Source organism: Notolepis coatsorum (assembly GCF_963971535.1).
Source record: "Notolepis coatsorum genome assembly, chromosome: 4".
Lineage (NCBI taxonomy): Eukaryota > Metazoa > Chordata > Actinopteri > Aulopiformes > Paralepididae > Notolepis > Notolepis coatsorum.
The window spans coordinates 85,740,681-85,759,528 of NC_140168.1; the positions used below are offsets into that span (position 1 = coordinate 85,740,681).

Below are 18,848 nucleotides of genomic sequence, written 5' to 3' on the forward strand. Positions count from 1 at the left end.
TGCCCGAGTGCGTCTAGTTTTCTGCCAACACACTTGCATTTTTCCGCGATCTGATGGGCCACTGACGTTTCTGGTCATGTGACATATGCGCCAATCGCGTGACGCCTGTTTCTATCACTGGTTAAGCTTAGGCACTCTTTCGAAGTTGGTTAAGGTTAGAGTTTGTCTTAGAGCATGGCGATAGAATACCAGCCCTGATTCCAAACTCTAACCTTAACCAACTTCGAAAGAGTCGCCTAAGCTTAACCAGTGATAAACTAGGCGTTAGGTAGTTTGCAGGCAGTTAGAGGCGGAAATAGGCGCAGAAACAGGCGTCACGCGATTGGCGCAGACGTCACATGGCCAGAAACGTCAGTGGCCAATCAGATCGCGGAAAAATGCAAGTGTGTTGGCAGAAAACTAGACGCTTCCATGTTCCACTCAGGGGTGATGTAGTGTGCAGTAACTAATTGTACTTGTAGGGCTGTCAACGAATATTCTATATTGAAATTAATAATCGACTTGAAAAGAAAAATAATAATTATAATAATTATATTAGATTGTGAAAAAAAACAGCCCCCGGTCGGCGGTCGTACGTGGTTAATGTACCGTTGTATTCGTTCGGTACACAGCCGTACTGAACCTAAGGTCCAGTACTGAAACGGATACGTGTACTTTTACACCCCATGTATTTTAAAAGTACAAGTATACAAACCTAATAATACTCGAGTAAAGTACAAATCCCCCAAAACAGTACTTAAGTATTGTAACGAAGTACAATTACTCAAGTACTTTACACCCCTGATGAGGTGAGTATAAAATCCGACCTAATGGAGGACGAGAACCCTGATGTAAACAAGACAAAAGTCTTTCTCTGGTCTGCATCCTCTTAGCAGTTGTTTATATTGAGCCGTACTGTATTGTACCCATTCTGCAATCTGTTAATAAAGTTTTCAATCAATCAATCAATCAATCAATCAATCAAACCAACAGGTGGCATTTGAACCCAGTTGCCTGAGGAAGTACAGACGCCGCTGCTGGGCCTTTTTAAGTTATTGTTGATGTGGTACAGAGGAATTTGAGTGTGTCCGTCAGGGTTATGGATTGGTCAGAGATTGATAGTGGGAGTTTTTTTTTTCCAGTCCTGAAATCAACTGGCAAGGTGTTGAGCAGGAGGTTGTTGATGGAGCACCATCTCGCAGCTCTGTCCGCCCCCCAGCATGAGGACTCTGATCAGGCCGAGGATGGTGGTGTCGTCTGCATCGTGACTTTGACGATGGGTGGAGTAATTTCTCAGCACAATTGAAGATTCCCTATTAACTTTACATTATGTTTGTGGTAAATTAAGGAGGTGCTGCTGGGTGTCCATTATGAAGCATGCAGTTCTGGGAAAGTACTCTACTCTTTGGATAAAAGCGTCAGATAAATGACTAAATGGAAATGTAAACAGGGCTACATATAAAAAATGCAGTCCAAACTCGTATAGTCCCTCTGTTTCTGGTGGTTTTTAAGCACTGCATTTCTGCCATAAAACTCTCTGTATATATTCTCTGTACATATTTCTTGTTATGAATCCCAAATAAGAATATATATATATTTCTGAATTATTATTATAATATTATAATATAATAATAATAATAATAATAATAATAATACTAATAATAATAATAATAATAATAATAATAATAATAATAATAATAATAATAATAATAATAATAATAATAATAATAATAATAATAATAATAATAATATATAATATTATATAATAATAATACTAATAATAATACACTTTATTTGTATAGCACCTTTCATATAAGAATTGCAACCCAAAGTGCATCACAGCACTAGATAGACATAAGATTAGCATAAAATAGACAGAATAAAAGCATTGCAGAGAATACGAAAAGGGATAAAAGCAATGCAGGTAATAACAAGACTCACAGAGTCTTTCTTCCCCAGATGGTCATAAAACACTTTAGTTGGAAGTGTTATGTCTTATGACGTTTTAAATCTCGCATGGAAACTGGAAAGGTTACACGACATCCTTTTTGTGTTCATATGATGAACCATTTGGGGTCGTCGGAAATAGTTTTTTTCCCCCACCTGACATGTTGTTGTTTTCCACCAGAGGGAGCTGTTGTCTTCATAATGATTACAATCCACTGGTCACCTGCTGATATTTCGTCACTGTAATGTGTTTGGCCCTCACTGAACAACAGTAAACACATGTTGTGAAATGGCACATGGTGTGTTTACGGCAACATGTCTTTATTGCATAATAAGCACGTCTGTATGTATATGTATCTTTTTATTTAACCAGAAATTGAGATACAATAGGAGTCCTGGCTAGCAGTTTCACATCAAATCAACTAACATGGTAGGAATATAATCATAACAGTGTGTTATTATGGACAACTGTGTATCTTGTTACTGTATTTCAGCACAATATTTTTAATTCTTTGTTTTATAGGCATAACCTAAGGTGTCTATAAAACATTGGGGGTGTGAATATTAGGGCTACATTCTCACTGCAAATCTACTCAATTCAGATTTATTGCTCAGATATGATCTTCTTTGTTTGGCTGTTATTTATTATATAATAAAATATAAAAAAAACTGATCCAACATCAGATTCCAGTGTGAACTGGTCACGCTCCTGAACTGACCTGCATGTACAAATGACCAATAACAAAGATGGATGTAAACATGGAGGACACTGACGTCACCGTTTGTGGTTTAATTTAAGTTGATGTGCAGTGGAGGCCAGATCATTTGTGAGCAGATGATAACAGGGGTGAGGAACCATTTCTTCTTTCATTTTGCTTTCAAACACAAACGGGTTATCGATGCTGTATGTCCCCTCAAGTTTTACTGGTACAGAAGTCTCACCACAAATACTTATAAGATAAACACCTCACTGTCCTTCCTCTGACCACCTCCATCACAGCTGCCTTCCATGTCTGTATCCACTGACCACCTCCATCACAGCTGCCTTCCATGTCTGTTTGTATCCACTGACCACCTCTATCACAGCTACCTTCCATGTTTGTATCCACTGACCACCTCCATCACAGCTGCCTTCCATGTCTGTTTGTATCCACTGACCACCTCCATGCTGCCTTCCATGTCTGTATCCACTAACCACCTCCATCACAGCTGCCTTCCATGTCTGTATCCACTGACCACCTCCATCACAGCTGTCTTCCATGTCTGTATCCACTGACCACCTCCATCACAGCTGCCTTCCATGTCTGTATCCACTGACCACCTCCATCACAGCTGTCTTCCATGTCTGTATCCACTGACCACCTCCATCACAGCTACCTTCCATGTTTGTGTTCACAGAGACTCCCGCCAGTGACTGTTGCAAAAAAAAAGAAGAAAAAAAAAATCAGACCTGTATCTGATTTAGGTTTATGTATGAATGTGGCCAAAATCAGAATAGAAAAAGATCAGATTCAGATTTGTGCTGTTCACACTGTCGTGGAAAAACAGACAGATCTGAGTCACGTGTGATTTGGGCCACTTTTAGCCCTGCAGTCTGAATGAAGCCATTTGAGAAAGATATGCTGTTGGATTTTCTATTGTGTGTAAAAGAAATAGGGCTTTTTGAAGGTGATTGTCCTCATTTTGTGTGTAGCTGAGAGGAGGTGGAGGAGGCCATTATGATGACTACAATAATTCCAAACACTTAGCTGGAAAATGTGTCATCAAGCGCAAAAAGAAATAAAATAAATAAAAGGCCAAACATCAATATGTTCTTCTCTTGGAAAAACAGAGGATCATCTGGTTTTGTTTTGGTAAAATTAACAAAGAGCCAAAGCGTCGACGTAACCAGAGAGCGAAGTGACACTGATTCAATGTTGAAATCTGAATCTTTATTTATTGTTTATTTTTATTTAACCATTATTTAACGAGGCAGGTCAATTAAGAACAAATTCTTATTTACAATGACGGCCTGGTGAGAGGACCAAAGGGGACAAAAAATAAACAAAAAAATTAAATAAACCAAAAAGAACAATCCAGATAAGACTATGGAATACAGACAATAATTAAAACGCAGACCAAACAAACAATCAAATCAAATTACAAGGTATGTATAAGACATGAAGCAGAACAGGCAATTTACATGTCAGTTAAAAGGCTGGTTGACATCTGTAGGTGTGTGTAAACAACTCTGCAATAGAGTCCTTAAAAGTAGTGAGGGGGATCAATTTGTGCATTTTCAAAGGATCTGTTTTGGTCGAGATTGAAAATTGTAATTTTGAATCAACATCAATAACATTCACCCGTCAGTTTGCTATGTGGGCGGCCTGATGGCTCGTCAGTGTTGTGGTGTATTGACATTTAGATGTAAACAAGTCGTGAGCAAAGGCTTATATAACCTATAAAACTCAAGGTTAGAGTGGCGGGGGGGAGGTGGGGGTGGGGTAGGCCCGGTGGACACATCTCCACTATCACTCTCCTTGCCCCTGGCACTGTGAAGACAAATAACTTCCTATGCTTTATTCCTAGGCCACAGTGCACTTAGCCCAGTCAAGTATGTCACTATATAGGGTCAGGTCTTACCATCCATTCAACGGACCTCGGTCATAGACAGTATGTCTGGTTCCCTCGGGGGGGAAAGGAAATAGGCAAATGGACACCGTGGTGGTGATTAATTCTTGTGGTTGTTATGTAACTACATTGACTGGTAGCGGGACGGACGTGAAGGGAACACTCGCGTCCCCATCGTGGGGGAGAATCTCTCCACGGCAGTCTGGTTTAGAGACTAATTGCTCAGTCGATTACACTTGTAAGATGCAAGCTTGTTATCTCGTGCTTCTTGTGACTTGTGTAGTTTGTCCTGCAACCGACTGAGCGTTTGACGAATATTTCCCTTTGCCTTCAATTTCTTTTTACACAGACTTTGCTGTGTAGACCACGTGATAGAACAGACTATATAGGTGCTATATATAACATTCAGCCACTAGAGCACCAGCATGTCAATTATCCAATCAGGTGCATTCCACGTGGGGATGCAACATGTAAACTTTCATGTTGGACCTGCAAAATTCATGATGATACATTCATGAATCAATATTTCTTTGGGGAGAAAGCAATACTTTTATTCCACACCTTTTTAAAAGTGGATGTATTATAAACATTATACTGAGTGAAAGGCACCAGTGATTCAGTGGATAATGGATATATATATATATATATATATATATATATATATATATATATATATATATATATATATATATATATATATATATATATATATATATATATATATATATATATATATATTTTTTTTTTTGACTCTTTCTTGGGACCGAGGCGCTGGGTTTAGCGCACTGGTCCATGGTGTTACGCTGCTGTGTATGTCTATGTGTGGGTTGGAGCTGCATTAGGCTGTTTAGAGGTGGATTTGTCTTGAAAGACTACATCTACAGGTTTTTACAAGTAAACATTGTAACAAGTAAACATCCAGTCTAACATACTAACACTATTAATCGAGAGCTACAGACTAACATCCAGTCTAACACACTAACACTATTAAACCAGAGCTACAGACTAACATCCAGTCTAACACACTAACACTATTAACCCAGAGCTACAGACTAACATCCAGTCTAACATTAAACCAGAGCTACAGACTAACATCCAGTCTAACACACTAACACTATTAAACCAGAGCTACAGACTAACATCCAGTCTAACATTAACCCAGAGCTACAGACTAACATCCAGTCTAACACACTAACACTATTAACCCAGAGCTACAGACTAACATCCAGTCTAACTTACTGGACAGGCTCCAGTATGTACAGAACTCAGCTGCCAGGTTTCTCACTCACACCAAGCCCTGGCAGCACATCACCCCCACCCTCATCCACCTCCACTGGCTCCCAGTCAAGTTCCGGATATCCTTCAAACTCCTGCTCCTCACCTCCAGTCCCTCCATGCCCTCGCCCCCCGATACCTGTCTGATCTCCTCCACCAGCACACTCCATCCCGGAACCTACGATCCTCTGATCTAGGTCTCCTCTCCATCCCTCGCACCAGGTTGCGGACCTTCAGTGACAGAGCCTTCAGCCTGGCGTCCCCTACCCTCTGGAACTCTCTCCCCCCTGAAATTTTTCCCCATTAGTTAGTTTAGATTAGATTAGGTTCATTATCCCTTACCTGCCCTCATCCCCCCCCTTTTCCCCTATTGCCCCCTTTCCCTAGCCCTCTTGATTGTGAAGCGACCTTGGGTTTCCTGAAAGGCGCTATAGACATTTGATTTATTATTATTAGAGCTACAGTACAGGTAAACAATCTCTCTCACACACAAACACACACACCCTCCCCATTGTTTGTACCTCAGTTGTGACATTGAATCATCTTGTTTAAAAATAAATACATAAATACATGAATAAATAAATCCCACATAAAAGTCACAATGAAGATTTCTATTCAATTTAAAAGTTTCAGTGTTGTTTTCCCCGCTTTTCTTTACAGTAATCCCAGATGAGGTTGCCCTTGGAAACGGCAGTTTCTTTTAACCGGGTCTATACAATATTCATGCTGTGAGTGAAGAGGTAATGTATTTCCTCAATAGCAGCTGTGCTGGTTGTCTCTCAGCACAGGGACCCAGTGTTGCTCCGCTGAGGCAGGTGCTGCATGTCTCTGAGAGAGGCAGGGGAAAGACTAGCCCCTTACGTGACTGCGATCTGCAAGCCAGGGGCTTTTGTAACCGCAGTCACTCTCAGCTATGCCGCTACCAGGCTCGTATTAAGTAACAAGCACTGCTTCTGAGCTGGGGGTGTGTCAAAAATATATCAGATATGAATTTCAAAGATACCCAGCGTACAATATGGGTTTAACACAGCGAAACGCTGGGGTCTGAAAGCTCGGAGTTGCTAATAAACCTTTTAAATCATTGTTACAAAACGAGTGGTAATTACAGAGCGAGCCGTGTATTTCCGCCATTGGTGTCACAGCGCATGCGCACCAGGCTTTGGCTGGTGAGCGAGCAAACATGATTGGAAGGACTCTCTCCTCCTCCTTCCTCTCCGTGTCACAGCGGCTGAGCTGAACACTTTGAAGCTGGGGGGGGGGGGGGGGGGCGCTGCTCTGATCTCACTATGTGCGTAAGATGACTGGTTCTTCAGCAGACAGCGGTGTGTCTTCAGAATGTACCGGGAGAAACGTTTACTGTAACCCTGCGGATATAATAATCAATAAACAGTGCTTACTAACGTTAGCGTCTCAGCTATTTCTGACCGAATTAGTCATTCATTTGTAAATATAAAGACAGATTCTTTTTCACAAGGACTTGGTGCATGTTTTCCACGCTGCAATATGGGGTTGAAAACTTGTATAAATATGAAATAAATGCAGATTTCTGCATTTTTTTGTCATAAAAAGGGATTTACTATCAAACAAACGGGAAGATAAGTGGTTTAAATTCGGAAATAATTGTAATCTTTTACAGATATATTGAGGTTATGCTCTTAGTGCTCTTCCTGAAAAGAAATGTTGTTAAAAAATATTAAAAATAAAAAATTATATGGCCTTGAACTTGATGCAACACTTTCCTGCTTAGCATTATAACTCTGCTAACTTGTTACGGAGGCACAAGAGCAGTGATGGGAATAACGGCGTTATAAATAACGGCGTTACTAACGGCGTTAGTTTTTTCAGTAACGAGTAATCTAACGGATTACTCTTCCAATCTTAATAACGCTGTTACCGTTACTGCCAAAAAATGCAGCGCGTTACTATGATTGAAGCAGTTTTTTTCATCAGACAGATCTCTGCGCCAACACACACACACACGCCGCACATCGCAGAAACACACACACACACACACACGCACGTCGCCAACAAACAACAACAACATTATCCCTGCTGGACTCACGCTGATCAAATTAAAAAAAGAAACATACTTTTTCGGACTGATCATCTGAGCTCCTCTCCAGTTAAATCCAAATAATCCTCTGCCATTGTTGTAATATGTCATCTGTTCTCTAGTATTTAGTCTTGTGCAGTTAAATCCTCTCTAGAAGGGAAAGTGAAACTTACCAAGCCTATAAGTTGTTAAAGGGGCAGTAGGCAATTCATTTACTCTGGATGCCTGAACACAGAATGACACCAGTATCCCACGGCAAGCCTATAGAAAATTATTCTATTTAATAATAATAATTATAATAACCGTGGCTTCTGTGTACCGTTACACCCCTAATCTATTGTGTTTGTATTTGTATGATCCACTATATAAACATAGTAATTATAATATCTACATATACATGGCATTTGATTGGAGGCTAGTCTCACTTTGTCCCACAGCAACATTAAAATAGGTTAGATTTGTGTATGTTGTTTATGTAAAAAATTTACTTGAAAGTAACGCAATAGTTACTTTCTGAAGTAACTAGTTACTTTTATAATTTGTAACTGAGTAAGTAATTTAGTTACTTTTCGGAAGAAGTAACTAGTAACTGTAACTAGTTACTTTTTAAAAGTAACTTGCCCAACACTGCACAAGAGCCACCAAGAAAAACCTAGAAACATAGTGTCTCAGTTTACAAAGGGTTAACCCAGGCCAACAGGTCGACGGGAACGAGTCCGGACCTGGGCCTGGCGGACCGGGACCTACACAGGGATGCCTAGAGGGGTTGACAGCAATCACCTCGACAGCCCCCTCCCATCCCTGCCCAGCAGGGGGAGGGAGGAGTGAAACAATGGAGAAGGACCAGGCCCCCTAACACAGCGCAAGGTACAACACAGTATGGACCAAGCACGTCACTGTTATGGGCAAGCCGTAGTGGCATACACATGACACACATATCCACGACATCAATCCCCGCGAAGCCCGGACCGACCCAGCATTTTCCCCCCGGAAAAGCACAAAGTCCAGCAGATTATATCTGCGCCCCGGCGGACAACGGGTTAACTGACTTGGTCCGGCGTGACCAGTCACGCATCCTAGTCACGCCGCCATCCCCAGTCCTAAGAGGGGGGTAGGTACGCGTGTCGATCTAAAACATCACAGAGGGCGCCACCAAGATGGACAGAACGTGAATGCGCTGCTCCTGGCGGTCGACCTCATGGGCGTGAGACCCCTTCACCAATGTAATGATCTACTCCGTCATCTCACCCCGGAGATGCACGTGAGTCATCGAGTCTTGCACTGGTGCTCGGTAGAGAGAAAAAATCTCCTTCCTAGTCGCCCGCATAAAAAAACACTGTTTCTATGAATTGGGCAACCAAGGCGCGCCGGCCCAAAAACGTGGTTCCACATTGGAAGCACCCAGGGCCAGCGCTATACCAAGTGTCATGGAGAGGGACCCTGTCGGCCACCCGCCCCCCTGCGGACGGGTGTCCCCCAGGGCTCGGTTTTAGGACCCCTTCTCTTCTCCCTCTACACTAAATCACTGGGTAACATTATCACGTCTCATGGCTTCTCCTACCACTGTTATGCCGACGATACTCAACTCTTCCTCTCCTTCCCTCCCTCAGATATCCACGTCTCTGAACGGATCTCGGCCTGTCTGTCCGACATCTCCGCCTGGATGACGACCAACCACCTCAAACTGAACCTAAGCAAAACAGAATTGCTCCACCTGCCGGCCAAATCCTCCCCCCTGACCGACCTTTCCATCACAGTCGAGAATGCAGCTGTGACCGCGTCCCCGACCGCCAAGAACCTTGGTGTTGTCCTCGACGACCAGTTGAACTTCTCTGCTCACATCGCAGCGACAACCAGAACCTGCCGATTCCTCCTGAGCAACGTCAGAAGGATCCGCCCCTTCCTGACAAAAGAATCCACCCAACTCCTCGTCCAATCAACAGTCATCTCCCGCCTCGACTACTGCAACGCACTGCTCGCTGGCCTCCCGGCCACTGCCACTAAGCCTCTTCAACTCATTCAGAACGCAGCGGCCCGCCTGATCTCAAACCTACCGAAGTCGGCCCATGTCACCCCACTTCTTAGGGACCTGCACTGGCTCCCCATTGCTGCACGAATCCGCTTCAAGACCCTCGACCTAGCATACCGTGCGGCAAAGGGAACTGCTCCCGCCTACCTCCGGTCAATGGTCTCTAACTACACACCCTCAAGACCCCTACGCTCTGCTTCTTCTGGCCGCCTCAGACCTACTCCTATCCAAGCTCCGGGAGGGTCATCAAAGAGAAGTCGCCTATTCTCAGTCCTTGCCCCACAATGGTGGAATGAACTACCCACCCCAGTTAGGACAGCCGAAACACGTCCAATCTTTCGCCGTCGACTAAAGACGCACTTCTTCAACCATTATCTGAATAAAAAAAATAAAATAAAAAAAAAACCATACTGTCATGCACTTGTCCTAATAAACTAACCTACACTGTAGCACTCAACACTTTGACGAACATTGTTACTCAGCTGATAGAGTTGTGCCCTTCCTGATGGCTTGTCGTACAGAACTTGTAAGTCGCTTTGGATAAAAGCGTCAGCTAAATGACTAAATGTAAATGTAAATATGCACGTCAAGAACCCGAAACACATCAATGGTGAATTCTAATAAGAAAACACCAGACGACGTTCCCTCCATGCTGTCTGGGACGAGCAGCAGGAAGCCGGTCAATAAGACACAGACACAGGCCTTATATGACGCGACTGAGGGAAACCCTGTCAATTCTGCTCCTCACATAAGAGGGTAAGTTCCCCCAGAGAGACCTCCACGTGAGTACAATTGAAAAAGATACATGCAATAATAATTGGGCCAAGTTACCAACGGCCCAATACACACTGTAATAGAGAGCAGAGCAGAAAACGAACAGTTTTCGAATGCAACGCATCATCCAACTTTGACAAAGACAGCGGTCTGCAGCACAGAGCCTGTAACACATAATAAGCATATAAGCAGTGCTTACTAACGTTATTAGTTACGTTATTTCTGACAGAATTAGTCAATCATTTGTCTGCTTTCGCCAACGGCAGCGATGTGAAAGGCGAAGCGAACTCCAGCAGTAGCGCGCTTGCTCCTGGGGCTGCCGCGGGGCGACTGCTGGAGCAAGCGCGCTACTGCTGGAGTTCTTATATATGCTTATTATGTCTGCGGGGTACAGTAAACGTTTCTCCCGGTACATTCTGAAGAGCACACCGCTGTATGTTGGAGAACCAGCGGGCTGTATGTGCCAGAACCAGCGGTCTTATTATGTCTGCGGGGTACAGTAAACGTTTCTCCCGGTACATTCTGAAGAGCACACCGCTGTATGTTGGAGAACCAGCGGGCTGTATGTTGGAGAACCAGCGGTCTTCCTCACTCGAGTGAGACTAAAGCCGTGCACTGCACAGTCTCTAACAGTGTAACAGTAAGAAGCATTTTGGATAAAAGTATTCTGTACTTCTGTATGACAACAATGTATGCCTTTCAAATGTTAAATGATTAAATGATACACAGCGAAATCTACGCTCTCGCCTCTCATCCTGCTCTCATCCTGCTTTCGCCAACGGCAGCGATGTGAAAGGCGAAGCGAACTCCAGCAGTAGCGCGCTTGCTCCTGGGGCTGCCGCGGGGCGTGGCCGCGGCGGCTCACGTGCCTGTCGGGGCCAATCAGGCCTACCCCGGAAGTAGGAACGATTGCGGAACAGCTACAGGCCGCCAGCACAGCCGAAGACCTTGTTTGAAACAGGTTTCCCACAGCTCTGCTTATGTGTGAAAAAAACGTGCCACTTGTTATTTTCATCATTACCCTCAAGTAAAGAATAACAAGCTAAGAGAGGGACTCAGCCCTCGATCATATGCCACTATGCACAGCATTGTAGGGTAACCCAGCCAGTTGTGGGCTCAGCCACGTTGTCTAAACGTTACATGAAGACACACAACTTCTCATCATACAACATAAAACCCAGTTCATTTTTACTCACGTAAAAAACAACGCTGTTCCTAGGTAGAGAGAAAGGCACAAGCCTTGGCCAATGCTAACCCAAGCTATACAAGCAACCAAGATGTTGACAGAATCCGGCTATAGGGCGACAATAATGTGGTCAAGAGGCATGGTTTCTATCTTTGGTGTGGTTTATTTATTCACATGGCAGAGCAGCAGTTCTATAGTTCTCCTCTCACATGGCTGGGGGAAAGAGAAAGAATGGGAGGAGACATCTCTATTTATACTCGCCACCTGGTGGTGTTCCTGAGTGGTTCCGCCTAGAGCGCCCTCTAGTGGAAACAGTTATATATATGCAGTTAGACAGTTACTAGTGGAAACAGTTATATATGCAGTTAGACAGTTACTAACAATCCTACACAGAACATCTGACTTCAACACAAGACAATTCTCACACAGCACACGTCGTATCTCCAAATGTAGTGAAGTAACATGTTTTGTAGACAAAGACATCGTTATTAACAAAAACATTCGGGAGGGGAAGGAAGGAAGAGTGGGGTAATGTCCAATGGACACCTTACCTGCACCAAGGAACGCAGGACAAAAGGCCGCAACACAGGTTGGTCCACCACGTCGACAAAGGCCTCTCGCTTCTGCCAAAAGATGACGTCGTAGTCAGAGTGCCAGGGCCTGCTATTCTCACGGCTACGCCAATGGTTGTAGCACAAGCTAAACAGCTAACTTTTCCTCTTCTTATCCGAAGAAAAGGGGGAAAAAGGCAACACACTTACCTCTTCAGAACGGTGTTTACCAGACACAGCGGTGTCGGCAACAAGCCCCTCGCGGGCTATAGCCGACCTGAGCATGGAGATATTCTCATAACGAACACCAAGCTCACCTCCCTCGCACCGGGTGTTTTTCATCTTGAAAAGCGGGGCCAGCACGGCGACAGTGGGTATCCGTTTGTCCAGAGACCCGGGGAATTGAACCGCAGATTCGGAATCACGGTCCCAGGAAAACAAAGATCTTACTTGAGGAGGAGCTAATGTTATCATGGGGCATCAAACTAGAACCCCCTCCACGCCGCTAAGGGGCAGCGAAAAGGATCCTAGCCTGGAGCCGACCTTCGTAAGCTGTGTAGTTGTTCCCCCCACAACCGACACACCTGGCGCCCGCGTCGCAAAAAACATCACCCGCCCAGAGAGCCCGTCAGTCCCCACACGGCCGATCGCCTCCCAAGCAAAGTGTCCAGCTGCAGAGCCGGAGGCAATGCCGGCGGGGATTGCTCAGCGACGCGAGCCCCTAATGCGAAGCGCCGGTGGAGGTCAGAATGATCATCATCTTCTAGACACTCCGGAGGCGAAAACATTATCGCTGTATTTCCTCGAAAAATAGTGAGAGAGAAAACAAAGATATAATGTCAATGCAGCTCCTTTTCTCCAATAACGTAACTCCTTTCCAATAACTATTTCGGCATCAAACTAAAGTGGTGTATACAGTCACTTTTCGGTGGTGAAAATAGGGAAGGAGCTGTTAGTATGGCCACGACCCCGCTTATGTAGAGGAGCGGATGTGGGTGTGGCCAGGCGGATGGGTGTGTACATGTAGAGAAAATTATTCAGTATTAGATTGATAAGGGATGTGGTTCCACTAGAGTACAGAGCGTAAGCTATACGATAATATAACTAGCTTTGGCATGGATTGATTGTTTAGATCGCTAGCATGGCTAACAAATGCAAATATATTGTAGTCTGCCCCGTTGTTCTGACCAGGATTACGTTCCTTTCTGCCCCTGTAATGCGCAAGCTACACTGAGTCTGGCGTATACGGCGAACAGGTCCATTCATGAAGCCTCAGTCATAATGTCTGACACGTCCTATAGAACCAAAGGCTGTGTGATGCTCCGTGTGGGCTTTTCTCATGTCATTACATACCGCAAAGCATGACGTGTGACAAATTTCCCAGAAAAATATATGATATAATAAGCGGATCGTCAAGCTCATTCAGTTCTGTGCCCACACTCTCAGTAATAAGCGCTTGGCTGTAGTGAGTGAGCGAGGCGAGGCAGAGTCTAGTCCTACTGGGGATTCAACTTGTCCGCTTCTCATAACGCACAGCACATCACTTTGAAAGCTGTCATGAAGCTACTATGGTCCATGTAGTTAAGGATGAAATAATCTTCTTAACCAGACCAGGACAGTTTAGTGAAGTTTAGAGAAGGGGAGGGGGGGGGGGGGGGGGGTGACTCGAAAGGCCGTCGGTTAGATTCCTAGGCCAGCAAGAAAATCTGGACAGGGGGAGATGAATTAATAACACTCTCTCCCTCCCTCCCTCCCTCCCTCCCTCCCTCCCTCCCTCCCTCCCTCCCTCCCTCCCTCCCTCCCTCCCTCCCTCCCTCAACAACTCTCACTGGAATGCACATGTTACGGACTGCATATATATATGGGGAGTTATGTATGTTATCTGTTATGTATATAGGCATGTTTTGGTTGTTGTTGTCATCTGTCTCCCTCCTGTGTCTCAGTATCCATTTTCTCAGGTGTTCTCCTCCTTCCCAGTTCCAGCCCCAGCTGGTTGCAATCAGCATCTCACTCCAGTCCAGCAGCAGCTGTGGCTAATCTACAATCAACCTCTACACCCCTCCATATATCCCAGTATGTGTGCAGTGTTAGTTAGCTCTCTGGTTCATTGAGTGAGAGTCAGTATGGATTCAGGGCAAATCGATCAACAGCCTTAGCCTTAACACATTCGGGGCCATTAGGATTAGACGGGGCCCACTCTATACGGCCAGCATATCATAACAACATTTCATTGTGCGTGAGGCTGTTTGTAGAGCTAAATCTATACTTTATATTATTGCTATCTGTCATTGTCAATTGACACTATAAACCGTCCCTTCAATATGCCTTAAATAAATAATCTTTTCATCAATATGTTCCCATTTTATAGCGTCTTGAATATGAACATTATAGCAGAATGTTCTGGGGTATTTCCTGGAACGCGAGATGTAGGGTGCTAAGCTAATAACGTTAAATCGAATGGCGTTTCAGCTATAGACAAGCACTCAAAATGCATATTGTCAGTATCATGGTCCACCATGAATGCATGAAAGGGGGGGGGGGGGGGCGAGGGACGTCGTTTCTGATTATTGATTACCAATAACGGCATTAGCCTCAGTAGCCTCATTTGCTGACCGGGTGGATGGCTATCGAAGCAAGGCCCGACAAAGCTGAAATTGACGTCAAATCGCTCTTACCTGTGGCCGGTTGGACTGCAAAAAGGATTTCCCAGTTATCGATCGCCATCTGGTAGATCCATATGTCCATTGGCTGATGCTTTATTATGTCCATTCCTTTACTGCATACTGAATTCAGCGTCCCAAAAACTATTCCAGGCGATTGGCTACACGCATAGCTTTAGGCTAACAGAAAAGTCCATTCATAAAAAAAAAAGAAAAAAACACCGGTCTGTAACAGGGAACACTGCATTATCGAGACAGCGCCCCTACGAGGATCTGGCCGGTAATGCACTTTTCCGAATTCCAAGAGTAGGGTAAATCTGCAGTGCTGCTCGGTGACATAGGAGTAGTGAGTGAGTAGGATATTACAATGGAATAAAAGCCAAAACAACCTTGCCACGTATATACGTGGTTGGCCCCGAATGTGTTATTAATGAATATATATGAAGAAATAACCACAGCAGTAGATGAGAGGAATTACACAATAGGGGTGTTTATTGACTTAAAAAAAGCATTTGATACGATAGATCATCACATTTTAATTTCTAAATTAAAAACATACGGTGTGAGAGGGGTGGCGATGAACTGGTTAAGTAGCTATCTTGAAAATAGACAACAATATGTACAACTCTCTGGTTACACATCTGAATGTATGAATATTGAATATGTTGTTCCTCAAGGTTCGGTCCTGGGGCCCAAACTTTTTATTTTATATATTAATGATATATGTGAAGTGTCAAACATATTGCAATTTGTTTTATTTGCTGACGATACACATTTCTTCAGTTCAGGAAAATACCTTAAAAAATGGCAGATGACATTGTAAATGAAATGTGTAAACTCAAGATATGGTTTGATGACAATAAGTTATCCCTAAATTTGGAAAAAACTAAATGTATGATATTTACTAATCAAAAAAAGGAGGACAATGTGGCATTATGTATAGACGGAGTTAATATTGAAGGAGTATCTGAGTTAACATTTTTGGGTGTTATGTTGGATGAGAAATTGACATGGAAGCCACATATAATGTACATAAAAAAGAAGGTAGCCAAGAGTGTTTTTGTTTTGAACAAGGCAAAGAATGTGCTTGATTATAATTCTATGCAAATATTATATTGTTCAATCATCCTACCATATTTGAGTTACTGTGTGGAAGTGTGGGGTAACACATATGAAAGCAACATAAAGCCATTATTTATATTACAGAAGAGAGCAGTAAAAATAGTTCACAAAGTAGATTCAAGAGAACATAATTATGTATTAAATCCAGACTATTGAAACTTAAAGAGTTAGCTGAAATACAGACTTTATTAGTTTTGTTTAGAGCAAAATGCAGAGTATTACCAGCAAATATACAGAGGTTGTTCGTTCCCTGTCCAGATGACAGCAGAAGGAAATTAAATTTTAAGCACCAATTTGCACGAACCACCTTAAAGCCCAACTTGCAGGTTAAACCCTACTCTTCAATTATGGGTAGTTTACATCATTGGTATCTAATTTCATTATTTATTTTTTTCCATTTGACGCCGGAAATGCCACTCAGAAAGGGGTTAAAAGGTCCACGCACGAATAACATGCACGCGCGAATCAAAAAAGCTTATCAGAGCTATCAGGGCCATGACGTCACTCGAGGCAACTTTCCCCTACTTCTGATCCACTACAAGGAGTTTTGACGAGTGCAGAAAGCTATTTCCTTGATCCAAATGGACGCCTTACAAGACGCAAATGGGTTTAATCGTCGGGAGACTTTGAACGACCAGCTACAACTGGTTGAAACAAGGTAGTTATAATGTTTTTAATGTCGTAAAAAAAGAACTACATTTACCACTAGGCAGCCTGTTGTTCAGTACAGCAGCGCTACTGGTCTGTGGGCTGTCGCCTTATCCCCGGTCATAGTACCAAGCTGGCTATATGGCTCTGGCTAACGTTACCCCGCTAACGTTAGCATTATGGCTACTGTCGTGCATGTAAAAGAGTTTTGGGAACGAGTAAAATGTGTAGGTCCTCTTCTCAGACATGTGAGGCAAAGCACTGCTGCACACACATCCTGCTGGCTAGCAAGCTATGCGCCCCGGCATGTTGATACGATAGTAGCCCCTTTAGCTGCACTCGGTGCATCAGTGACGATAGCTACAGTATGAGCTAACTAACGCTACAAGCTCAAACACCTTATAACTACTATTGTCGTGTCCATAAGTTCCTTGGCAGAATACTTGTGATGACAAAGGTATACAAAGAGGAGAGAACCATTTTAAATCGGGTGATGTTATGAGTTTCGGCTACCAAGCTAAGCTAAGCTACGTTAGCTAACTTAGCTAGCTTCTAACGGTGTATACACAATATGTACAACGACACAATGATTTTCATTAGTACAAATATGGTAACATGGTTGTGGCTTTTACAAATAGTGGTTAGCTTTAGAGATGGATGGCTATGATCACGGAGCAATAGTGTTGTTAGGTGAAACAGATACATTTTCATTCATTACTCCTCGGCTAGTAGTAGCAAGGCTCTCTGCTTCCGTCCACTACCTGCCTGTGACTCTCAGGCCCCGTTTAGACGGAAACGCTAGCAGGTGAATCCGCAAAAATATTTTTACGGATGTGCCTTTCGTTTATACGGAAACAGCGTTTTTACGGGGTGAAACCGCAAAAAAGTGAGACTACCTTCCAGGGTGGAATTCCTAGAAACGCAAAACCTTTGCGCTCTCGTCTAAACTATCAAACCGTATAAATCTGTTAAAACGATGACGAAAGGGTTGTCACGGCTCTGGTCGCGCGTACTGCTTACGTCACAGGTAGCAGGTAAGCGCCAGTAGCCGAGACGTAAACAAAGCAAGTATGTCTGACTATATCAACGGAGATCACTTGAAGGCTACATTGGCAGTACTTTTAAAGACACAAGAATCAGTCCAGTTTTAAGATACGCTATTGGAGCTGGAATTACCGCGGCTGCTGGCACCAGACTTGCCCTCCAATGGATCCTCGTTAAAGGATTTAAAGTGTACTCATTCCAATTACAGGGCCAGCAGGTGCCTCGACTGGCCCGCGCCGTTCTGTGTTCTGAACGTAGCGTTATAGCAGTACTTTTAACCCTTTCACTGCCACACGACAGAAGGTTAACCCTTTACTATCACACAACCGGCTGTCGTGTGGCAGTGAAAGGGTTAAATACACAAGAATCTGTCCCGCGGCGTGAGTGGACCCACTGTCTGTGAGTGACTCTGCTTTGGTCCAATCACATTCCCCATCCACAGTCTGCGAATCAGAGGCAGAGTAGGGCGGGTCTTCACAGCACGTCATGTGACATATGCGCCAATCGTGTGACAGCGGTGCTCCGTCGTTACAGCCTCGTCTGCACAGAGAATTCCACCCCAAAACGCTAGTCTAAACGCAAAATTAAAAGTGAAACCGCAAGACGACTTTTGCGGTTTCTGTTCACAAAACGCTTGTCTAAACGTAGCCTCAGACTCTCTGTGTGTGTGTGACTCTCAGGTGCCCTGCACCTGCCGTGACGACATAATTTCAATTACACGTGCACGTTATGAACCATTGATTAAAATATCCACGTGCGTGGTGATTGTGTTGGGCAGACAAAATGTTTGATAAAAACGATAAAACTGGGTCAATTTCAATATTTTTTTTTCTTCTTCATGAAAGTCACCGTTGGCCTAGTCCACATTGTTTATTGAACAAAAATACAACCTGCAAGTTGGCCTTTAAGTTAAAACAAAGGTGCACCTCAGTTATAGGTATCAAACTATGGAACTCTTTGCAGAATGATG

The 18,848-nt window shown here is 43.7% G+C and overlaps 1 protein-coding gene across 1 annotated transcript in view; it reads left to right on the forward strand.

The window, feature by feature from the left end:
* LOC311226592 (tripartite motif-containing protein 16-like) overlaps nt 1-18,578 on the forward strand; it is a gene marked incomplete at both ends in the record, with an annotated part of 86,723 nt that extends 68,145 nt beyond the window's left edge. Inside the window, one exon of the mRNA XM_084312012.1 lies at nt 18,559-18,578. Within this exon, the coding sequence (XP_084168138.1) occupies nt 18,559-18,578 (20 nt within the window). The remainder of the gene's footprint in view (nt 1-18,558) is intronic.
* Between the last annotated feature and the right edge of the window lie 270 nt (nt 18,579-18,848).